General features: G+C 39.8%; 1 protein-coding gene across 4 annotated transcripts in view; it reads left to right on the forward strand.

Annotated features, from left to right (window-relative positions):
- FGF14 (fibroblast growth factor 14) overlaps positions 1-25830 on the forward strand; it is a 455302-nt gene that overhangs the window by 341852 nt on the left and 87620 nt on the right. For 3 of the 4 annotated variants that reach the window (XM_068162811.1, XM_068163038.1, XM_068162886.1), the window contains 2 exons: positions 3914-4024; positions 12693-12796. In XM_068162811.1, the coding sequence (XP_068018912.1) occupies positions 3914-4024; positions 12693-12796 (215 nt within the window). The remainder of the gene's footprint in view (positions 1-3913; positions 4025-12692; positions 12797-25830) is intronic. The other variant, XM_068162958.1, reaches the window with a different exon arrangement.

Genomic DNA, 25830 nt, shown 5'->3' on the forward strand with positions numbered 1-25830 from the left:
TCAGAATAATCCTTTCTATGTTGGGGGCATTGCAGAATTGTCATGTTGAACTGGTCAGTGTCAGAAGTTAAGGTGAAAAACAAGATCAACAAAAAATCATTAGGAGATGTTGAACTGTCATTTGATTTTAATCTGTGGTAAAGATTTCTGGTTTGGAGGTTGTTTTTTTAACCTCAAGTCAAGGTGTTTAAATAGAAGTGATATTTTTTCACATAATCACTTTGCTGTCATGAGTAGGACATTTTGAGAACTATTAGCAAAATATCTATAATAAACTCACGAGAGATGGGTACTCCTTGGTGAAGGTCATCTATTCTCATCCTGTTCATTCATATTTTATTGTTTTGCTGTATTCTCTTGGCTTTCCTTCTTTTTCATTTGGGAAGAAAAAGGCATATATAGGGTGTAAAGGGTTGGAATGATTGCTGATCTGTCTGCCTGTATCCCTGTGATGGGAGTTAGAAATCGTAACATGTCTGGTGCACCAGTGGACAGGCAGCATCACTCTTCTGGTGGTGTTTCTGGGCATTGCTAGTTTTTCCAGCTTTCCAGCAAACAGTAAAAAAAAACCCAAAAGTGTGGTAGAAAATGATTTAAGAACTTTGTTTGTAAATCATCTAAAGCTAAGACTGTTCCTGTAATATTAAGTGACAATAGGCAGGTAAAATGCTATGGAAAAAAAATAGACTAGTGGTTTTCTCTGCTTACTGCCCAAATGTCTCAAAAGGGACCCAAAAGATTCATTTAACTTTCTGCAAGAAAGAAAAATAGATTATTTCCTAACAAGATTGTCTGCTTCATCTTGGAGACATACACCTTGAGGCTGTATGAAGTAGCCTGTTTGACTGTTAGAACTTGCATTGAGATTAATGAGTTATTTCACTCAACTCCATCACTGAATATGGGTTGCTTTTGGCTAAGATCAGGTAAATACCATATCTCATTGTTCAGTTCCCCCATTTTTTAGAGCCCACTTCATCCAAAACATTTAGTTGCTATTTACTTTGATCTGTTGATCTGAAATGCTATGATATGTATCAACTAAATACTGTGTTTAAGAACTAGTGAAAAAGTAATTTTCAGTTAGATATAATTTTGGATAGCTGGGAAAGCAGGGTTAACTTTAAATAATGCTTTTGGTGAGAACACAGATAAATGATTACACAAGTTATTGTAAGAAAGTAGATTTTATTTGTGAATGTAGGAAAATTAATAGATTATCAAGAACAACTTTGAAAGTTGCTTCTAAGTTCTCCTTTTTATTTTTCCAATGGCATCCTAGCCTGCCCCAATGGCATCCTGGCCTGCATCAGGAACAGCGTGGCCGGCAGGATCAGGGAGGTCATTCTGCCCCTGTACACTGCATTGGTTAGGCCATACCTTGAGTACTGTGTCCAATTCTGGGCCCCTCAGTTTAGGAAGGATATTGACTTTCTGGAACATGTCCAGAGAAGGGCAACAAAGCTGGTGAGAGGATTGGAACACAAGCCCTATGAGGAGAGGCTGAGGGACCTGGAGTTGTTTAGCCTAGAGGAGGTTCAGGGGAGACCTTATTGCTCTCTACAACTACCTGAAGGGAGGTTGTAGACAGGTGGAGGTTTGTCTCTTCTCCCAGGCAACCAGCACCAGAACAAGAAGACACAGTCTCAATCTGTGCCAGGGGAGGCTTAGGCTGGAGGTTAGGAGGAAGTTCTACACAGAAAGAGTGATTACCCATTGGAATGGGCTGCCCAGGGAGGTGGTGGAGTTGCCATCATTGGAGTTGTTCTGGAGAAGACTTGATAGGGTGCTTGGTTGCATGGTTTAGTTGATTAGGTGGTGTTGGATGATAGGTTGGACACGGATCTTGAAGGTCTCTTCCAACCTATTCTATTCTATTCTATTCTATTCTATTCTATTCTATTCTATTCTATTCTATTCTATTCTATTCTATTCTTTTTCCCTTGAAGAAGGAGATGTAAACAACATGGAGATAGTAGGATGACTGTATTTTGACTTCCTGTGGTACTTTAGGCTGGAAGTGTTAATAAAAAATCATTTATTAAGGATTCTTCAAGTGTGGAAATTGTTTCAAAATACCATTTTTTATTTTTTTTTTTTAAAAAACCCAACCTGTAAATCTATTTAAAAGGTCTATTTTTAATATTTTCTTTTAATTTTTTAAGATGCAATTTTAATATGCATTAAGCAAGTATGTTTAAAATTGTCAATTTGGAAGTGCACATTGAAAGCATATGATGACAGGAATAGTGCATGTATACGAACTCACTTTTTCAAGTTATGAAGATACCTTTACTTGCCTTACTAAGTTAATTGGGACAGTATATGAAAAGAAGCTACAATTTATTCTGTTTATAAATTTTAAAAATATTTGTTTCTGAGAATTCTTATAAAGACAGACAAACTTGCTAATGTAAAAATTTGCAGAAAGCAAAATTTGCATTTAAAAAAGAAGATAGAACCTGCTTACATGTTGGTCATCAAATGTTTATATCATCACCAGGCCTCAAAATTCTTAGTATTAATATTTATAGTAATAGGTTTTATTGTAGTTTTAATTTAGATGTGTTTATTGTTTAATATGACTTTTTAGTTTGACTAGTCAAGAAAAACTTAACATCTTCATAATTATTTCATGTAACTGAGCCTCTGTAGAAAACCAGAGCATTACACTCAGAGCAAGTTTTGTTTATTTGTGTTTATCTTTACCTTCCTGTAGCATACTGTAAGTAACCTAGCATGATTGGTTCTGTAAGTAACCTAGCATGATTGGTTGTAAAAGCAATTACATACAAATTTAAGGAAGATTTTATATTCTGTCCACAGGGTCACATGGAAATAATTTCTGTCTTCCTTAGAGGTTAACCTATTCATTTTATTACATATGTGTCTCAAAGTCTTTATGATTTTAGTGCAAAGCTAAGCATGATATGTCATAGATGCTTTTATTGCCAGTGTCCCCACAAGTTCATGTAGTGGCTGCCTAAGATTGGGCCTAATAGTTTATGGTTATCATTGGTAATGCCAATATCACACAGAGGTAGTGCTGTTGAGTTTGTTTTAAGGTGAGATGTCCTCTTCCTCAACACTGAACCAGCTCTGCAGCAGTTTCATTTGTGATGTGACAATGCAGCATCCTCCAGATGAATCATAAACTTGCAGCTTGGCAGCCTCTGCCAAATTCTTGGCAATTATCAGAAATGCAGAATATTAAACAATGTATCTTCATTGTTTAGCTACCTGAATTTCCCATGTGATTTTAGCAAAATAAAGGGCTTTTCAGGCTTTTTTCCTTTTTAAGGAGGGTTGTGCCTTGTCCTGACTGTGAGTGTGGTTTCCTGGGTGGTGGGAGAGGGCAGGTGAATTGTATCTGTTTTCTAGATTGATAACATATTTTGCAAACTCTTCAGATGGGTCTGTTACAAAATGCTGTACCGTATAAGTTTATCATTTTGGTAGAGAGTGAAAGGAGACATACCTTTTCCTCCAAATGTCCTTAAAAACTTATGTGAAATACAGTAAGTTACTAACATGTATGAAATAAGTAGGGTTTTTTAATGTTGTTAGTTTTTGTAGGGCTCTATGCTTGTTGCTGAAATCTACTTTTTTTTTTTTTTCAGGGCTTAATCTGGTTTAAGACTTTTGACTACAGGTGTTTGGGGTGTTCTTTTATTTCTGTATTTTACCTGTGTTAATTATAATGATGTTGGAGGCAGAGAACAGGACACGCAACTGGCCTAATAATATGCAGTGGTGGGATTTATCCTTCATCTCCATCCAGGACCCATGCTATTATAGTACTTACTTTTAAGACAGCAATGCTACTTCACCAAACTTCCTCCTACAGTGAGAGAAGTAGGGATAACTCTTGGAAAAGTTTTGAGGCTAGTGACAAAATATGTTTGTCTTTCAGATCCCCAGCTCAAGGGTATAGTGACCAGGTTATATTGCAGGCAAGGCTACTACTTGCAAATGCACCCCGATGGAAGTCTCGATGGAACCAAGGATGACAGCAGTAATTCTAGTAAGTGACTGCCCCAGGGGAATGTCTTAATCGCACACGCAGATTGCATCGCTTGAGTGTGTACGCGCAGACACAGTGTTAATGCCTTTGGAGGGTTTCTGAATGTGTTTTGTCACAAGGAGAAGGGGTCTGGCCGTTTGAAGCATAATGTCTGCCAGCACGGCTTGTGCACGACATTGGTCTAAATGTGTTCCTTCTGAAGGGATAAACCTCAGGGGTGAAATATTTAGGCCAATGGTTGTCTTCTGATAATCTTGTGAAAATGATAGAATTTTATTAAAGTATTTTTATAGAAAGTATGCAATTAACATAAATTTCTTATCTTCAAATAAATAACAACAACAAAAGAAAAGAAAAGTTATTTGAAAATTATTATCATATGTGCCCTGATTCAGCAAAGCAAAGAAGTGCATGTCTAACTATCAAGGTCCTGATTAAAACACATGCTTGAAGTACTTTGCTGACTTTGGGCTAAAGATCCTACAGTCCCTATACCAGCAAGTGTTCCAATGATATTAAGAGAATTTTTGGCAGTGTAGGGGCTGCGACAGTGGCAGTTTTCAAAAATAATGCAAACAAAAATGGTCTTGAAAGGCCATGTGAGTTGCTGCTTTGTTATCCTTTCCCTGTAATACTGCCACTCGTATTCATTCAATGAGCCTGTATATATTTGGTAACTTCAGCTGCAAGTGCTAACTAAACAAACCTATTTTTACTCTAGAAACAGTTAGTTTTAATTTTCATTTTACCAGGGAACACTTGTATTTTGTTACTGATAATAACATATTTAAGTAACGCTTTTCTATGTGATCTTGAGATCTATTTTAAGCATTTTTAATACAGAAGATTTGTCTTATTATTCCTTTAGTTTCCTTTAAAATGTTGGAATTAGGCTATGGAAATTAAGAGATCTGAGGTTTCTGCTTCACTTCAGTTAGGCCTCTGTTTTATCTGTTAATGCATGGCTGTTATTTTTCACACACTTCATGAACAGATAGCGTGATCATCTTTATTGATCTTTTCTTTTGGAATTGAGAAAAAAAATTATTTTCATGTGTATATTTTATTTTTTAAGTGTTTTCTTTCTTCCCCTATTGTTCCTTTTGTTCCTTTTCTTCCCTTAGTGTGTCCATATCTCACTTTTGCACTGGACTAGATGCTAAGAGCTTGTAAAGACAAGGTCATTATTGCTTTTTATAGAAGCTTTGCCTATTTGCGGTATGAGGAACATGTCTTAGAGCACGAGTGTATATCTCCCTCTCTCTCCTCTCTCTGCCTAGCTCTCTCTTCTCTTCATCTTCAGTGAGGAGATGTGTATGACTGCAACAATTTTGAAATGTTTTAACGCTACCAATGTTTGTTTGGGTTTTTTCAATCATAGTACTCTGGATTTTGAATCTTTGCAAAACTAGACCATAGTCCCTTACTTTTCTCTTTTTTGCTGTTGTCAACTTTAAAAATCTTTGCTTTAATTTCTTACCATGTCATTCTCCTTTTCTCTTCCTTTCTGGATTTCCATTTGTCTGTCCATCCCTCTTTCTTGTTGTTCCAAAGTGCAGAACCAATGTAGTATGTATGAATGTTATATAAAACTTGTCCAAACTCAACCTAATACCAAATGTTAGCATTGTGTATTTTGAGTAAATACGAACTGTTAAATAATAACTGTGTTTTACTTCAGAATTTTTTAGGCTAAAATACTTTTTTCCATAAAGGGATTTTCTTCTTTAACAGGCGTGATTCACTATTTGTTTCTTCACTAGTCAAATTTTACAATGTTATTTAGTAAAGATAGTTTAAGCTATAAAGAAGGGAAATGCTTGTGCTCACCAGAAAGGTATACAATCTCCACCTTAAATTTTGCTACTATATATATCTCTATATATATACCGTGTATATATATATATATATCTCAACTCCCTATTAAGAGCTGAAAAGATTAATCCATGTGGTAGATTCATGAGTACGTGTCTGGGGTTTTTGTGCTGTCTGACATTGTCCCCAGTACTTTTTCACCTCCATTATGTTTCTTTCTATTTCCTGTTGAACTTTTTGTTTCCTATTATTTTTCTTTATTGCAGCATATTTTGATTTTTTTCTCCTTTGCTTTAAAACAGTAATTTTCTAGGATTTTGATACTTTGTTTTGCAAGCTCCTTACCATGATACTTTCTATCTGAGGCTTACCAGTAAATAAGTTCTGGCATCTGCCAGAGTGGAACATCCTGCTTCTGACTATGGAATTTGCAGGCTGCCTATTTATTGTGCCCAGTGGGCAAGAGAATGGACATACATCAGCTGCCAATAGGACAGGTAGTACACTTACCTTGACAGGGAGGATAACTTCTATTTAAAGTCTGTTTCATAAAAATGGAGGAAATACAAGCTACTAAAGAATGTGTATCTCTGCCAGCCAACTGTCTTCTGCACTACTCACTGTCACAGAATTACAGAATTGTCAGGATTGGAAGCGACCTCAAGGATCATCTACTTCCAACCCACCTGCCATGGGCAGGTAGACTTTCCACTAGATCAGCTTCCTCTGAGCCACATCCAGCCTGGCCTAAAAAAAATCCAGGGGTGGGGCTTTCACCACCTCTTTGGGCAACCTGTTCCAATGTCTCACCACCCTTATGGTGAAGAACTTCTTCCTAATGTTAAATCTAAATCTACCCTCCTGTAGCTTGGATCCATTCCTCCGAATCTTATCATTACCTGACACTCTAAAAAGTCCCTCAGCCTTTGAAGGGCTTTCTGTCCCAGAAGCCTCATGTGCTGACAATCTGAGGATGTGGATACTTGGAGAAGCCACCGTGAGTGAGAAGTGAGAGACAGAGAAGCAATTTCCTTCTTGTCTTCAGCAAGGAACCTGAAGCTTAGTCATACCACTGCTTTTCATGCTGTTGCAATTTATTCCGTGTCAAGGAGTTAGAAGAGTGCTTAAATGTTAAATTCCCTAAACTGCATATATTGTTTTGTATTCATTTAAAATATATGTCATTAAAAATAAGTTACACACTATTGGAGTCAGTGTTGAAGACAGGTAGCACACAGTAAGATTAAGATGTAGTCTATTCCAGTTGAGTGGTTCTTTTCACACTTGGTGTCTTTAAACTCCTTGGTAGTATCTTTGATGTGACTTTTTACTTTTATCTAAAGTCAAAATGAGTTTCAGGTTACTGCTGTAGTAGAAGATGTTCTGGCTTGCTTTAAGGTTGAGTAAAGGCCAGTCTGCAGAGATAGATGGCAAGATTTTTAATGTGTGCAAAACCTCCCATGAAAAATGAAGAAATGTGTGACTGCTTGTAATTGCATCCCTGAACATATTTCATCTGCTCATGTTGATGGCCATGCTCAACCTACATAGATCCTTGAGTTTCAGTTCATAATTTTGTTATCTTTTTATATCATTTCCAAGTTGGTGATGTTTACTGATGAAGTATGAATCAATGCACCTATTGGTTAACAGTACTGAGTTTCCTTAAACCATACCACCAGATCAGGGCTGTTAGCTTAAACCATCTTGTGTATACAGTCTGTATTTTTTTGCCAATCTCCCAGTGATACTTGGAAAGAGGCTTTGTTTCACTGCTTTCCATTTTTAGCTCTTTTTCTCTTTATCCTTCCTTTAATGCCTTGAAGTTTTTGTGTCTTGCTTGTAGTGAAAGCATGATTGACTGGTTAGAGCTGTAGGCTTGATTATTACTGAGGTCCTAATGAGTGATGCTGTCCCTCTCTATGTCTGATTTTCCTGGATTTTACAGCAGTTCACAGCATTACTTGGTGCAAATGGAACTTGCTTCAGTGTTGTCCATGGACATTATTATTATTAGTTAGGAAAAATAAGGTACTACACAAAAACTATAAAGAAACAGAACTAGTTTTCTTTCTGTGCTTGTAAAAAGTGTTACATTCTCCTCCTGTCCTCCTCCCCACTCAAAACAACTCATTTTAAGCTTTGGTCTATCTTCAGAGTTTTGTGTCTTTAAGGCAGGGTAGGTTTAGTATGAAGACTAATTAATTTGGAAAACAAGCAGATCTGGTTCTTTAATTTATGACATTGAAACCCTGTATCTCTTATCCCTAAGCATTGATTTTGATTGAGCTGAAGTGTATATTTCAGCCAACAACCACTTTCCTTGATGGGTGATAAATATGATTTTAACACTCAAATGTTGCTATTTGTGCCTCATATGAAGTTAGTCATGTTTAAAACAAAAAGAGAAAGGCTTATTTGTAGCCTCATTTCATAAGCTGATAAATGCTAAAGTTAACATTTGCAACTTGAAATTGGCTATGCTGTAGCATTGTTTAATTATGTGGCAGCATGCTTTACTTCCTTTGTGGCACTTTTGTACCTGGTAGACTTGCTGTTCAAGAAATCATGTAACCATTTAACATGCCTTTATTTTTCTACTTTTAATACATGCTTCTTAAACTCTGTTTATATCTTTCAAATTGAATATGGAATTATTAGCTTTTAATGCATTTCCAGAGTACCTAGTACTCTCACATTTTGAGTTGCAGATATTAATAAAATAATGTTCACAGCGCCTTTATAAGGTAAAAGAGACTATTTGAAAGAAAGCATATGAGGATTAAAAAGCAATACCTGCAAAGCTGTTGAATTAGGATTGTTGACTATTAAATTTGTATTACTAAACTGAACTATTTTCCATCTTATTCTTACACTGGTTTTTACTGCAGTTTGTCTTCAAAGAATTGCACAGGCTTACAGTCATCTATTTACATCACCTTTGGGAGATAGCCTGTTTCTCCCATCAGTATAATCTATCTTAGTGTGACAAGATGTATGGAGGCCATGTTCAGCCATACTATAAAATATGTTTTAATTATGCCTTGTGTAAGATCAGGTAGGTAGGATGGGTTTGCTCCATATAACATGAATGGAGAGATCCCTCATTACCAACATCCCTGCAGTCATTACCTAAAAGATGCTCCGATAGAAATAAAGAAATAGCTGCCTTGGTCTGATTGCAGATTTGGTGCTGTGGACAGCTTTGTTAAATGACAACAGACATCAAGTTTATAAGCCTTAAGCAATCTGTCTGTATCAAGTTTCTTAAAAAATAAATAATGACCTGCAATGGCAATTTTCTTGTAGCTACAAGACAGTTGTACTTAGATTTTACAAGGTTATGGAAATAACTGATTTCAGACATTTAAAATTTCAAGTTAATAGACAGATGGTACTACATAAAAAAAAAAAAAAGAAATGTGTTGGGTTTGTGTTTTACTCAAGAAAGAAGTTGTTGTCAAGAAGTGGACTTTGGCTGAAACTTTTGGAGAATTAGAATCCAACTCAAATTTGTTCCTTCAAATTCCCTCCACTGCATCTAAAACAATAACTTTTTTTCAAGCCATTTGTTGCTGTTAATTTGCCTCTGCCCCCATTTTCTGATCTTGTGTGTGGTGGGAGTAGGTTACCAGGCTTAGGAAAAGGAAGACAAAGTGTTTGCTTTACAGTTGTGTTTTGGATGGAATACAAAGCAGTGATCTAAGGGAGCTTACAAAGGCTCAGTGCTGACAAGGAGCAAAACTTGTACCATTTTTGATGATTGGTTCTCTTGATTTCCCTGATGTTCCCACATCCATTTACAGTTGGATTTGATAGGCTTTACACTTAAGCATGCAGCATGGGAACACTGAGTATCAGACAGAATTATATTTCCTGGGCTGTTCCAGAGAGCTCCCTCTCTCAGCTCAACTGTGGGCTCAGTGGCCTGCGTTTAGGTGAATAAAGATATTCAATAGTCTTATTCCCCACTTACTTTGGGTTTTGGATCATTCTCTTAAAGATAGATAGAAGCTGAGGGCATTATTCTTTTACACATGCACCTCAGGTAAGATTATAGCTTCAGATATGCAGGCCTGAAATGCCAGTAAACTCTGGAAGGCTTTCTTGTTTGACTTCAGACAGGTTCTTAACTAAACTGAGGGACAGCACAGGCGAATCCTAGGAATGTTTGAAATATGTCATTGGGTACAGAAGTCCTGCTCAGTGAAGTCCTACAGAGCCAGGTTCTCGAGGAAATTGAATTTCCTTTGGCCAGCTTCATAGTGCATAAAAATCACATGTTGTGCCTTACAGGTGTACATTTACAGACTTCATTATGAGGCTCGTTGCTGAGCATTTATCAATCAATAATTGAATGTAGATGGGCCTGCCTAATTTCATCCAAATCTGAGAGATTTGTGGAAGTTACTGAATATTCTCTAAGTGCACAATTACAGCATTTCAGATCACACTCTAAAATTTTACAGATTTAGAATAATTGCAGAAGCTCTTGAAATCTCTGATTAAAATCTGGTGTCAGTAAGGGGATACATTGTATCCCCTTCTCAGTGCTTTCTAAATTCACTAGCAATGATAAGCTGCTCTACTAGTTTTTTAGGTTGCATAAAACACTGCCGTGTTACAGGCCTTAAGTTCTTCTTCAGTGGTGGTTGGTCTTCCCTCACTTGCTGTTTTATTTTTATTGATAATAAAGAAAATTATATGTGTGTTCCATAAGTTATAACTGAACCACTATGATTTGGAGCTACTTTTCATTAGCAGTTTTCTATGGCTGACTTGTCTTTCATGTACACATCTTTTCTTTATACAGTTATTGTTTCTTTTTCCTTCCCAGTGTCCCCTCAATTATTGCTACCCTTCCTTTAGCTTATTGTTCATATCCAGATTTCTTTATGGAATTACTTTTCTTCTAGAAAAAAACAAATTTAACTGCCATCTCAAACCCAGTTTTAGTGTGACAGACTCCCCCTGCACCATAAACATTAATGGTTTTGATGGTTTTGACATTGTTTCATTTGAGGGTAATAGCTGATATTTTTTTTAAACTTTCAAATTATATTGAACATTCAAAAACTCTCGAGCCATGCACTGTAAAGCCTACACACTCTTAAGCTATATTGCCCATTAGTGCCATATTTCATTGGTTTACATTTGTCTTGTATATATTAGAGAAGAGAACCTTGTCTGTATCCAGTAGTTTTCTAGTGAGCAGCCTAGTAAAAATTTGGCATAATGGAGACTTTAGGAAACTACAGAAATGACAGATTTGTCTAATTCTTGTCTGATGCTTTCTCTTCTGTTCTTCTTTGTAAACCCATAAATTTGTTTTCAAGTTTTCTAGTGCTCTTCTGAATATATTTTTTTCCTACAGCTCTAAGTTCTCTTCTACAAGTCTTTCTAGTTTTATACTTTTATATCTTATATTGCCTATTTTGTTTACGTGCCAGTGTTGGAAGAAAGGTTTGCTTTTTCTATCCACTTCTATCTTTAAATTCTAGTAGCCAACCTATGTGTTCTCAGTTGTAAAGATTTGATCATTATTATTATAAATTATCTGTAGCTTTGTGTCCTTTGGCCAACCAGGAGTTTTCACACCTTGAGAAAATGTAATTACTCACTGCAATTACATGACCCTTTTTATCTTGATTTGGGCTTTACCCCAGCATTATAATTGGAGCTAGCCTCATAGGGTACAATTTCTAGTCACACCTATGGATGTCCTTCCTAAATTCTGACACTGTAGGTGTTAACTGTGTTCCTGAGACCTGGCTTGGTGGATCCATGGTCCTTACTTTGTATATTAAACACACAGGTTGTGCTTTTGGTTTTCATCCAAGGGCTTGTGAATCCTTGACTGATCCACAGCAGAAAAGCACTCAGCATGAACGCTGGCTTATCCAGAACTTTTCTCTGTTTGATATGTGCTTTGCATCTGATTTCATAGTATGAGTCAGTAAACTTAGTATAGGTGTGTGCTGGCATAATTTTTAGAAGAAAAATTGGCTTGTGTCTCCTAGTTACATAATTTTTTATTTTGTTATTCTGTGGTGAGGCTGGTAAACTCTCACTCTCCACAGGGACATTTTCAGACACTAATCAAAGCTGTGGCTGGTTTTATGATTACAGAGGTATATGGTATTGCTAGGATATCTGATATTAGATGCTTTTTCAATTCCCCCCCACACCCTAAAGTTTCAGTCTTTGAACATGTTCTATTTTCAGCTTAATACCATTTATGCACATTTAGTGTCAAGCATATTTCAGTGATTTTCTGAACTGGGATAAGCCTCTGCTGTTATTTGAGGCATGTGTGCTACTGGTTGTTTCTGTCATTCACAAAAGCAAAATATTTTTTTGTTCGAAATCACAGACCACTTGAAAGCTATTTTTGATGAGAGCACATCTTAATGCAAAACCATAAAAATGCCCAAGAAAATAAAAAGCTGCCTGCCAGAATCAGAGATACGTTTTCTGTAGTGTATCTCACAGGTATTGCACTTATGATCAATCTACATTAATGAAGGAAGAGTTGGGCTCATACATTCTTTTCAGATTGCCGGAGATACTCATGGGTGCAGTGATGCGTAAACAGTTATACTACAGTTTGTTGTACTTTGTATTTGCTAGTACTTGTGCCAAATACCAAACTCTTGCAGGGCTTATTTATAGATAGATACTCAGGCTTTAATTTTAAGAATTAGCCTCATGAGAAACAAGATTTTCAGAACAGATTAATTTTAAAATCAGAAAAAAAATATACAGGATGTTGCTTGCTTTCTTTTTAATAGTGATGTTTATGTAATGTAATAAACATAGTATATTCATGTTTGGTCATGTTTTTCCTTCACAGCATTATTCAACCTTATACCAGTGGGACTTCGAGTTGTTGCTATCCAGGGTGTAAAGACTGGGTTGTATATAGCCCTAAATGGAGAAGGTTTCCTCTACACATCAGTAAGTACCTTTCTGAGATCAGTTTAAGAGGAGCAGCTGACGTTGAAGTCCACACACAGGAATGAGAATCACATTCACTTGAAGTTATATAGTATCTGTATATGTATATACATAGAGTACATAGGTATATGTGTGTACGCATGCAGCATGTCTATAAATGCAAGAAATTACTGCATACTGTGTATGAAAGTCTACATGCTAGCAGTTAAAAAAAAACCCTTCTGTACAAATCTTTTTGTGTTTGTCTACACTGGTAATGTTCAATACACTGCATTTATTCTCAATTAATTTCTCCAGAAGTTTTAAATAAAGACTTGCAATTATTTTCTTAGTGATTTGTTGGTCAGAATCCAAAAGCTGTTTCAACAGTTACTTTTATTGATAAGACTTGCAAAGGCAAATTTGATCTAAAAAGCCATTAACAATCTCAGCTTATCAGTATGGTTATGGAATTGTATGCTTAGCATTATTGATCTTTTTTTTTTTTAATAAAGAGTTCTGTGAGGGACTCTTCTTTGTAGGATGATCAAAATTTAAGAAAACAGTCTTCTGAGTCACTGCTTCTGAGTCTTCTGAGACTGCTGGATAAAGTGATTGAAAAGTCATTACATTGCTTAAGATATTCCAAATGATTTAATACTAATCAGTGTGTTGTTGTGAATATAAAGATCCTGCGTTTTGTGTAAATTGTGTTAACCTCCTTTGAAAGGCAAGACTTTAATATGAACAGGCATTTCTGTCAGGTTTTAATGAGGTGGCTTAAAGGATTATTGATTACTACAGTTTTATTGCTTTCTATGTTGAATTTATTTACATAGTGCTTTTTCCATTTTTTACGTCATATAGTTCTTAATTCTCCACTGATTTACAATACACTGCTTTGTTTTCAATGTTCATCGAAAGTAAAATGGACAGATTAACTTTCTGATGCCCTAAGGGAAACTATTCTGTTTGTTTCAAATATGCAGTTGCCTTGGAAAAGCTAATTAGGAAGGAAAAAAATGGAACTAATCTTGAATGTCAATGTCAGGACAAAGCACATTTCTCCTTTTAGAATGTCTGCTGGAAACTCCATCAGTATAATCTAAAGCATTTATTTTCTTCTGTTTGAAGTGAAAAAAAAATAATTCACAGGAAAATGTGCAATATTTGCTGCCATAAGGAAGACACTTAGAAGAAAAAACATAGAGCTAGTAGAGAAAATGCACTGCTGACATCCCAGGTCCGTCACTTCACGTGGGGAGTTCATTTCAGTACTTTTTTTAATGTGTTGGTATAGCTAAGAGTACATCCTTGACTGATACTGTTTCTGAAGTGAGTTCTCAGTCTTCTAAAAAAAAAAAAAAAAACCAAACAGAAAATGTAGCAGTTTCCAAAAGGGTAAGTCTGCAGAAGGAGGGACCCTATCTGAATGAATTAATGAATTCAGGCATCACTATGTTTACTGTTCTGGAAATGGTTCAAGTTAACTGAATGCTGTCATCTGGAGAAGGGAAAGGAGTGGAAAGTACAAGGCAAGATAAGAAGAGGTGGCTGGATCCATGCTTTGAATAGATGTGAACCTGACCCCTTGAACATCCTCAGGTTTAATAAGATATTTTTGTCACTACAGTGGGAATCTGAATTGCTTTGTCCCTATGCATCTTTTTGAGCAATTAAACTTAGGTTGTGGTCAGTGTACTGGATGTAAATAAAATATTATGCATAAAGAAAATACAGGCTACATGCTTAGTGTTTTGCAGGATTGGCAAGGACTGGTGAGAGTTTTGGACTCAATGACTTTATATATTATTGTAATTATTAGCAACTTGCTAAATACTTAACGATTGTTCTCTTTTGAGTGTATTTTACTTAAATTTCTTGAGAAGTAAGCATTTTTTGTGTGAAGTAACAATACAAAGGTTTTTTTAATGTACCTGTTCAGAGCTTAGACTGGCCACTGCTGTGAAGGACAATAAAAAAATCCTTCTACAAATATATTAATAGCAAGAGAAGGGGCAAGGACAATCTCCACTCCTTGGTGGACAGAGAGGGGAACATAGTAACAAAAGATGAAGAAAAGGTAGTGGTACTTAACATCTTCTTTGCTTCAATTTTTAATAGCAGGATAGGTTGTCTTCCCGACAACTGGCCTCCTGAGCTGGCAGATGGAGACAGGGAGCAGTTTCCCTGTGATCCAGCAGGAAGTAGTTAGAGACCTCCTTAGCCACTTGGATCCCCACAAGTCCATGGGACCGGATGGGATCCATCCTAGGGTGCTGAGAGAGCTGGCAGATTAGCTGGCCAAGCCTCTCTCCATCATTTACCATCAGTCCTGGCTCACCAGAGAGGTCCCACATGGCTGGAAGCTGGCCAGTGTGATGCCCATCCACAAGAAGGGCTGGTTGGATGAGCCAGGGAATTACAGACCTGTCAACCTGACCTCAGTGCCAAGCAAGATTATGGAACATGTCATCTTGAGTGCAATCACACAGCACCTACAGCATGGCCAAGGGCTCAGGCCCAGCCAGCATGGATTCAGGAAGGGCAGGTCCTGCCTGACTAACCTGATCTTCTATGATCAGGTGACTGCCTGGTGGATGTGGGGAAGGCTGTGGATGTAGTCTACCTGGACTTCAGCAAGGCTTTTGATACCATCCCCCACAGCAAACTCCTGGCCAAGCTGCCAGCCCGTGGCTTGGACAGGAGAACTCTGCACTGGGTTAGGAACTGGCTTGAGGGCCAAGCGCAGAGAGTGGTGGTGAATGGTGCCACATCCAGCTGTCAGCCAGTCACTAGTGGTGTCCCCCAGGGGTCAGGGCTGGGACCCATCCTGTTCAGTATCTTTATCGAAGATCTGGATGAGGAGATTGAGTCCATCATCAGTAAATTTGCAGATGACACCACACTGGGGGCAGTTGTTGACCTGTTAGAGGGTAGGAGAGCTCTGCAGAGGGACCTTGACAGGCTGGACAGATGGGCAGAATCCAACGGCATAAGATTTAACACATCCAAGTGCCAGGTTCTGCACATTGGCCACAGCAACCCCATGCAGCACTACAGGCTGGGGTCAGAGTGGCTGGAGAGTAGCCTGGCAGAATGGAACCTGGGGGTACTGGTTGACAGTAGGCAGAACATGAGCCATCAGTGTGCCCAGGTGGCCAAGAAGGCCAATGGTATCTTGGCCTGCATCAGGAATAGTGTGGCCATCAGGAGCAGGGAGGTCATTTTTCCCCTGTACTCAGCACTGGTTAGGCCACACATTGAGTCCTTGTCCAGTTCTGGGCCCTTCAGTTTAGGAAGGATGTTGCATTGGTGGAATGTGTCCAGAGAAGGGCAACAAAGCTGGTGTGTGGTTTGGATCACAAGCCCTATGAGGAGAGGCTGAGGGAGCTGGGGTTGCTTAACCTGGAGAAGAGGAGGCTCAGAGGAGACCTTATTGCTGTCTACAACCACTTGAGGGGAGGTTGTAGCCAGGTGGGAGTTGGTCTCTTTATTCCAGGCAACCAGCAGCAGAACAAGAGGACACAGTCTCAAGCTGCACCAGGGGAGGTTTAGGCTGGATGTTAGGAAGAAGTTCTTCATAGAAAGGGTGGCCTTTGGAATGGGCTGCCCAGGGAGATGGTAGAGTCATCATCACTGGAGGTGTTTAGGAGGAGACTTGATAGGGTGCTTGGTTGCATGGTTTAGTTGATTAGATGGTGTTGGATGCTAGGTTGGACTCGATGATCTCAATGTTCTTTATTCTATTCTATTCTACCGCTCTTCCTCATGAGGAGAATAAAAGTTGATCAGCCCACTGAGAAAGAGATGGGATACACTTTTGTCTAGTTGAAAAGTAGTTGTATTTGATCATCTTTTACAAATCTAAAGGCAGTGATTTCCAAATATCAGTGTTGTAATACAGGTATGATTGTTTTATGTTGATATATTGAAAGCATTGACAATATGCTTTTGTGTTAGCAATTGCCTGGTTTCAGCTTAGAGAGTAATGCATTTGAAAATAATTTGAAAATAAGTCAAAGCATCACAGAGAAGTGTGTCTTCTTCCTGAGGATCAAGAATATTTTATATACTGTCATTTATAGAAAGATATTTTTAACCAATCACTTCCTGCTACTGTGTTATCAGTTGATTTTTTTTTTTTGGTCTCTTTGTCAGGGTTGTGTATCTGTTGCACCTAAATGCAGAAGTTGTGTATTACATTTCATATGTGATGCTACTTTCTCTCATATGAAGTATTTGGTGAGAGGAAAATAAAGGTACAATGACAGACCAGCTTTACATACAGCTTATCAAATGCAGATTTATTTTTGCTGTGGGGTTTTTTTTGTTTGTTTGGGGTTTTTAAGAATAATTTTCTAATGATTGTGTCAGTTTAGGAGTTTGTTTGGGTTATTTTTTTCTTACTTTATTCCGCTGTATTTCACAAACTCATAGAATGGTTTGGAATGATTTTGATTGAAAGGGATCTTAAAAACAATCTACTTCCAGCCCTGCTGCTATGTGCAGGGACAACTTCCACTAGATCAAGTTGCTCAAAGCCCCATACAACCTCGTCTTGAAACTTCCAGGCATGGGGCATCCAAAACTTATTTGGGCAATCTGTTCCAGTGCCTCACTACCATCATAGTGAAGAATTTAAAATTTGCAATCTCTTCATCTAATTAACAGAACTTCAACATAAAAGAATAGTAGAACAGTAAGGGTTGGAAGGGACCTCTGAATACCATCTAGTCCAATCCCCAATCCTGCCAAAGCAGGATCACCTAGGTCAGGCCACACAGGAATGTGTCCAGGTATGTTTTGAAAGTATCTATAGAGAAGGAAACTCCACAAGAGTGTAAGAGTGTTGTTTTTTTCTTAGAACAGAAGGACAGATAATTGTGTAGGAAAGTCAACCTCAAGAGCTTTTAATACCTACTTTGCCTGCTGCAGCAGTTGAGATTTGTATTCTGTCCTTTGGGGATTGATCAAGTCAGAGTCCCTAACACACACCTTAAAAGCCTTGTCAAATAAAGGAGAAGTTTTATAAAGCCTTGTCAAATAAAAGAGAAGTTTTATAAAGCTTTGCAGAATTCCTGAGAGAAAATGCTCTCCAAAATTATAACCTTCTTCTTCAATGCATTTACTACAGTAATTATTTTGACATCATGATTTATTATTTTCTAACATATAAAATATGAGAACACGAAGCTTTTCTTTTTCTTGTGCTTTTAAGCCACTTAAAGACTATGCATGAAGCTCAACTTTTATAAGTTTTTTTTTGTTTATTACATTCAACTTTATTTCTCTCTGTGTGAGCATATCTATATTATACTTATGTATATCCATATATATCCACTCATAATTAAGATATATTTATTTAATGACAGCTTCCCAATTCTAGGTCTGTGCTAGTGAGCAATGAAAATTATAAAAGTATGTTGAAAATTATTTTAGATGGATTAATGCACTGTGAATAATTCAGTAGGTAGGAATGGCTTCCTCACTGTGAAAGCTAGTTGGAGAAGTTGAATTTCTCGAAAGAACCATCCTAGTTATAGCAAGAATTCTTATGTAATAGTTTTAGACTTTATACATTAATGTCCAAAAATATGCCTTACTCCTATCTCACTTTTGAAAAGGGTGAGCAATATAAGATTTCATTTCCAGGGTTGATCTGTCAAAATCAAAAGGAGTGGAATTGCCTCAATGCCCTGAAAAAATGAGCACAGCTGCAGGGATTCTCCATGGGGAACAAGTATTGCCTGTAGCAAGAAGATGGCAGTGCAGTACATGGCGGAAGCTTTTGTTGGCTTTGATGCTAATTTTGGTCATTTTGCAAATGGGTCATTAGTTCAAGTTTCAGGGGGGCTGTTTTGCTTCTAGGATGAACAGGTGTCCACGCTCCTAGCTGCAGAGTGCTGAAGCCTGGCACTTGAAATGGAGGGTGATGGAGATAACACCTCTGTTAGGTGTGACCAGGTGAATTATCTGCTTAACCTGGTGGTCGAGCTAAAGGAAGAAGTGGTAAGACTCAGGACTCTAAGGGAATGTGAAAGGGAGTTAGACATGGGGGAGCAGGCTTTACAGACCTCCCTAGTTGAGGAAGGTGACCCAGGGAGCAGGGGGGACTGGATACAGGTCACTGTTAGGAGAGGCATAGGGAATCATAGGATCATACTATCATAGTATCAGTCAGGGTTGGAAGAGACCACAAGGATCATCTAGTTCCAACCCCCCTGCCATGGGCAGGGACACCTCACACTAGATCAGGCTGGCCAGAGCCTCATCCAGCCTGGTCTTAAAACACCTCCAGGGATGGCACCCCAACCACCTCCCTGGACAACCCATTCCGGGGCTTCACCACTCTCATGGTGAAGAACTTCCTCCTCACATCCAGCCTGAATCTCCCCACCTCCAGCTTCATTCCATTCCCCCTAGTCCTATCACTACCTGAGATCCTGAGAAGTCCCTCCCCAGCCTTCTTGTAGGCCCCCTTCAGATACTGGAAGGCCATAATTAGGTCACCTGGGAGCCTTCTCTTCTGCAGACTGAACAGCCCCAACTCCTTCAGTCTGTCCTCATAGGAGAGGTGCTCCAGCCCTCTGATCATCCTCGTGGCCCTTCTCTGGTCATGTTCCAGCACCTCCACATCCCTCTTGTAATAGGGGCTCCAGAACCGGATGCAGTACTCCAGGTGGGGTCTCACCAGAGCTGAGTGGAGGGGGAGAATCACCCCCCTTCACCTGCTGGCCACACTTCTCTTGATGCAGCCCAGGATCTGATTGGCTTTGCGGGCTGCAAGTGCACATTGAGAGCTCAAGTTGAGCTTTTTGTCCACCAGCACCCCTAAGTCTCTCTCCTCAGGGCTGCTTTCCAGCCAGTCACTGCCCAGCCTGTATTTGTGCCTGGGATTGCCTCGACCCAGATGCAGGACCCTGCACTTGTTCTTGTTGAACCTCATGAGGTTGGCTTGTGCCCACCTCTCCAGCCTGTCAAGGTCCCTCTGGATGGCCTCCCTTCCCTCCAGCGTGTCTGCTGCACCACACAGCCCTCTTTGCCTCCTCCATTGCCCTTGCACAATGAGTATAAGGCACTGCAAGGTGAGGGCAGCATGAATGAGAAGGCAGAAGAGATATCATCCAAGGGGACACCTAAAGCAAATCAGTCCCAAGCTTGCATCAGGACTAGTACCATAAAGAGGAGGGTAATTGTTATCAGTAACTCTCTCCTGAGGGGAACAGAGAGACCTATATGTCATCCTGACCCATCCCACAGGGAAGTCTGCTGCCTGTCTGGAGCCCAGGTACAGGACATCAGGAAGAGACTTCCAAAGCTAATCTAGCCCTCTAACTAATACCCACTGCTGGTAATCCAAGCTGGCAATGATGAGCTTGATAAGAAGGGCACCAGGACAATCAAGAAGGAATTCAAGGCTCTCAGTTAATTGATAGATGGGGCAGGAGCTCAAGTGGTGTTCTGTTCAGTTCCCTCAGTGCCAGGGGTGTACACTGAAAGGAACAGGAGAACCCACATTATTGACAAATGGCTCAAGGGATGGTGCCAGCAGTGGAATTTTGGGTTCTTTGATCAAGGAGCCACTTTCGCTGCACCTGACCTGATGGATCTAGATGGGCCGAATCTATCTAGAAAGGGCAAAAGGAATCTGGTGCAAGAGTTGGCAGGGCTCATTGAGAGGGCTTTAAACTAGATTTGAGGGGGGAGGGTGATGAAACAACTCTCCAGAGAGGAGACAGAGGGAGGTAAACTAGAGTCAGTGGTGAAATTAGCAGCCCAGCTGAAGTGCGTGTACACCAATGCATGCAGTATGGGTAACAAGCAAGAGGAACTGGAAGCCATAGTACCCCAGGAAAACTACAATGTAGTTACCATTACAGAAACGTGGTGGGATGTCTAACACAACTGGAGCACTGCACTGGATGGTTATAAGCTACTTAGGTGAGACAGGCAGGGGAGAAGAGGAGGAGGGGTAGCCCTGAATATTTGGGAATTTCTTGACGCCACAGTACTTGAGGTTAAGGATGAACAGAGTGAGCACCTGTGGGTAAAAATCAGAGGGAAGGCTAACAAAACTGACATCCTGGTTGAAGTCTGTTATAGAACACCCAACCAGGATGAAGAAGTAGTATTTTACAAACAGCTAGAAGTCTTCTCAAGATCGCCACCCCTTGTTCTAGTGGGTAACTTGAACCTGCCAGATAGGTGCTGGGAACTTAACACTGCAGAGAGGTGGCAGTCCAGAAAGTTCCTAGAGTGTATGGAGGACAGCTTCTTGATGCAGCTGTTATGTGAGCCTACCAGGGCTGAGGCCCTGCTTGCCCTGCTATTCTCAAATAGAGAAGGGCTGGTGGGAGATGTGATGGTAGGAGGCTGTCTCAGGTGCAGTGATCATGAAATAGTGGAGTTTTCAATATGCAGGGAAATGAGGAGCAAAAACAAACCCCTTACCATGGACTTCTGGAGGGCAGAGTTCAGCTTATTTAAGCAACTAACCCAGAGAGTACCTTGGGAAGCAGCCCGTAAGAACAAAGGAGTCCAGGATGGTTGGATTTACTTCAAACAGGAGCTCTTGAAGGCACAGGAACAGGCTGTCCCAATGTGCCGAAAGATGAGGACGGTGACCAGGCTGGATGAGCAAGCATCTTTTGAAGGAATTAAGGGGGGGAAAAAGGCTGTATTGCTTTTAGAAAGGGAGGGAGATAACTTGAGGTATGTTTAAGGAATTTGTTAGATCATGCTGGAGAAAAATTAGAGAGGCAAAAATCCACTTTGAACTTAAACTTGCCACTTCTGTGAAAAACAATAAAAAGTATTTTAATAAATATATTAATGCTTAAAAGAGGGGCAAGAAGAACCTCCACCCTTGTTGGACTTGGAGGGGAATACTGTAACTAAAGATGAGGAAAAAGCAGAGGTACCAAATACCTTCTTTATCTCAGTTTTCAAAAGTAAGGCAGGAGGGCTTCAGGATAACTGGCCTCCTTTATTATCTCTGAGGTCTCTTCCAACCTAGTTGATTCTGTGATTCTGTGAATTCAAAGGTGAAAACTATATAATCTATTTCATCATTCCTATTTTTCTAGAGTGAGGATATGAGACTCCTCTTGTATTAATAAATTAATTTCTCTCAGGAATTATTTGATATATCAGGGTGGGGTCTGGAAAGACCACTGTTTGTTTTTTTCATCCTAAGAGCAGGATGCTTCCGATAATTAGTGGCTACCTGCCTATGCCAGGAGAGGGATAATAAAGATAACAGAATCTATTGGGAAGTGTACATTCAGTGGCCTGGTAGTTCAAAATTTCTGAAGTACAGGGCCTTGGTTGACACGGGAGAACAGTGCACCATAATACCATCAAATTATCAGGGATCAGAGCCTATATAACTATTCTGGGAGTCACTGGTGGATCTCAAGAATTAACTAAGATACAAGTTGATACAAGTTTAACTGGTAAACAGTGGAAGAAGCATACTGCTGTGACAGGACCTGATGCACCTTGCATTTTGTGAATTGATTTCCTGAGAGAAGGGCATTTCAGAGACCCTAAGGGTTACAAATGGGCTTTTGGAATGGCATTTGTAGAAACTGATGGAGGAAAATTGAAGTTGTCTCTTAGACCTGAGCTTTCTGATGAATCTGCAGTTTTGGGACAACATGAGATAGAGGATATAAAGTTGCTGGTTGCTTCTCAAACTGTGCATCACAGACAATACAGAACCAACCGTGACTCTTTGTTGCCCATTCAGAATCTGATTCGTCAGTTGGAGAGTCAGAAAGTCGTCAGCAAAACTCATTCACCTTTCAACAGTCCAGTGTGGCTTGTGCAAAAGCAGAATGGAGACTGACATCTGACAGTCGACTTCCATGCCCTGAATGAAGTAACTCCACCTATGAGTGCAGCAGTACCAGACATGATGGAACTCCAGTATGAGCTGGAATCCAAAGAGGCCAAATGGTATGCTACCATAGTCATTGCTAATGCATTTTTCTCTATTCCCATAGCAGAGGAATGCAGGCCTCAGTTTGCTTTCACCTGGAGAGGAATCCAGTACACTTTCAACAGATTGCCAATGGGCTGGATCCACAGCTCAAGCATCTGTCATACAGTAATCCATGATGCTTTGGAGATAGGTGGTGCTCCAGAACACATCCAGTTCATCGGTGGTATCATTGTCTGGGTTAAAACTGCTGAAGAAGTCTTCGAGAAAGGTAACAGAATCATTGACATTCTTCTGGATGCAGGTTTTGCCATCAAGCGAGACAAGGTGAAAGGACCTACCACAGAGATTCAGTTTCCGGGAGTGCGGTGGCAGGATGGACGCCGACACATTCCAGTGGATGTAGTAAATAGAGTCTCTACCATGGCAAATCCCATGAACAAGCAAGAAACTCTACGTTTCTTGGGGATGGTGGGATTTTGGAGACTGCACATTCCTGGATACAGTCAGATTGTGAAACCTCTGTATGATGTGACTCGAAAGAGAAACAATTTCCAGTGTAGTCCTGAGCAACAAGCAGCCTTTGACTAGATAAAACAAGAAGTAGTCCAAGCACTGGGTCTGGGACCTGTCCGAGATGGTCCAGACATTAAGAACATTTTGTACATGGCTGCAAGTGACAATGGTCCAACCTGGTGCTTGTGGCAAAGAGCTCCAGGTGAGACAAGTGGACGACCTCTTGGTTTCTGGAGTTGAGGTTACAGAGATTCAGAAGCAAATTATACTCCAACAGAGAAAGAGATTCTAGCTGCCTATGAAAGAGTAAAAGCTGCTTCTGAAGTAATTGGAACTGAGTCACAGCTTCTTTTAATTCCTATATTGCCAGTTTTGAATTGGATGTTCAAAGGTAAAGGTTCTACACCACATCATGCCACAGATGCCACATGGTCCAAATGGATGGCTCTGATAACACAGAGAGCTCAAATGGGAAATCTTGAATGACCTGGTCTGGGGAGGGGATCACAAGCTGGCCTGAAGGCACTAGCTGTGCTAAACCTCCAGAGAGAGTAACTCGTGCTGAGGAAGCTCCTCCTCTCCTCATTACAATGACCTTTCTGATGATGAAGAGAAATAGGCTTTGTTCACAAACGGTTTCTGTCGTCTTGTCGGAAACAAGTGAAGGTGGAAGTCTGCAGTGTGGAGTCCAACACACCGAGTTGCAGAACCAAAGGATGGAGAAGGAGAATCCAGTCAATTTGCAGAGGCAAAAGCTGTCCAGCTAGCTCTTGACATAGCTGAATGTGAGAGATGGCCAAAGCTTTATCTCTACACCGACTCATGGATGGTAGCCAATGCTCTGTGGAGTTGGCTAAAGGACTGGAAAAAGAATGGTTAGCAGAGCAAAGGAAAGCCTATTTGGGCAGTTGACCTGTGGCAGGACAATGCTGATTGAGTTGAGAGAATTCCAGTGAAGGTGAGACACATTGATGCTCACATTCCTAAGGGCAAAGCTATTGAGGGACAGCAACACAACCATCAGGCAGATCTAGCTGCAAGAGTTTCTCAAGTAGACATGAGCTCTGATTTTGATCTTGACTGGAAACACCGAGGTGAGATATTCTTGGCTCGGTGGGCTCATGATTCATCAGGACATCAAGGCAGAGATGCAACCTACCAGTGGGCTCATGACAAATCTGTAGACATTTCCATGGATCCATGGACATTTCCACGCAAGTCATCCATGACTGTGACATTTGTGCTGCTATTAAGCAGGCAAAGTGAATTAAGCCCTTGTGGTATGGAGACAGATGGTCCAAGTACAAGTATGGTGAGGCCTGGCAGATTGACTATATCACTCTATCTTGTTCTCGATCTGGCAAGCAATATGTGCTTACTATGGTAGAGACAAACACTGGATGGTTGGAAACTTACCCAATTCCACATGCAGCTGCATGCAACACCATTCTTGGTCTGGAGAGACAAATCCTGTGGAGACACAGAACTCCAGAGAGGGTTGAGTCAGACAATGGAACTCATTTCAAAAACAATCTTGTGAAAAAATGGGCACGACATCAAGTGGATATTCCACAGTCTCTGCTGTGCAAAAGGTGCAGGGAAGATTGAACACTACAGTGGTTTGCTGAAGACCACTCTCAAAGCCTTTGGGGGGTGGATCTTTGAAAAACTGGGAGAAACATCTAGCACAAGCAATGTGGATGGTAAAGAGTAGAGGTTCAGTAAATTGAGCTGGACCTGCACACTCAGATTTGCTACAAAAAGTAGAAGGTGATAGAGTTCCTGTTGTTAGAGAAAAGAATATGTTAAGCAAACTGTTTGGGTGTTTTCTCCTTCAGGAGACGCCAAACCTGTCCGAGGGGTGGTTTCTGCTGAAGGTCCTGGTCACGCTTGCTGAATGATGCAAGAGAATGGTGAAATTCAATGTATTCCACAACAAAATCTAACTTTAGCTGAGAGAGTTTAAATTCAAAGTGTTGTACAGATACCACATCGCACCCAAAGGAAGAATCCATGAGGAATCTATGGAGCATGAGCCCTACGAACCCTGAGAGCCCTGAGTCAACTGAGAGTCCCTGTTGCTTTTCTTCACCTCATCTGCAGAGAGACAAACTGTTTTCTGTTTTCTTGTTTCCTGGTTTTTGGACTTTTGAATCATCTACATCTGAGGACAGCCAGAATGCACTATGAACTTTAATTAAAAATTGTAGATACTGTTTTAGATTAGATGGATAGTATTAACAGCCAATGAAACTGTTTAGAAGAGGTGGATTGTGGCAGTTTTAGGCTGTGCCTTTAAAAATTAGCTGCAGATTTTGAGCAGAAAAGTAGAAAAATATAAACAAATCATTATTGGGTTTAAAAGGGAAAACAAAAAATTATTCTAAAGAGATTCATTGGGCAGGTTTTTCCATAATATCTTTCACATTTCACTTCTATTTTCATTCCTTCTTTTTTCTTCTCTGGTCTGGCTGTTCTGCTGGGAAGATAATGCTTCTGGCTGACCTTGAGATAAGACTAACACTGCTTTTCTTCCAGTTTCTCTCTCTCTCAGTACAGGGGGTCTGAGAGGTTTTTTGGGGGGGACACCACA

This window comes from Melanerpes formicivorus, unplaced genomic scaffold (genome assembly GCF_026170545.1).
Source record: "Melanerpes formicivorus ecotype bairdi unplaced genomic scaffold, bMelFor1.0.p_v2 SCAF_1, whole genome shotgun sequence".
Lineage (NCBI taxonomy): Eukaryota > Metazoa > Chordata > Aves > Piciformes > Picidae > Melanerpes > Melanerpes formicivorus.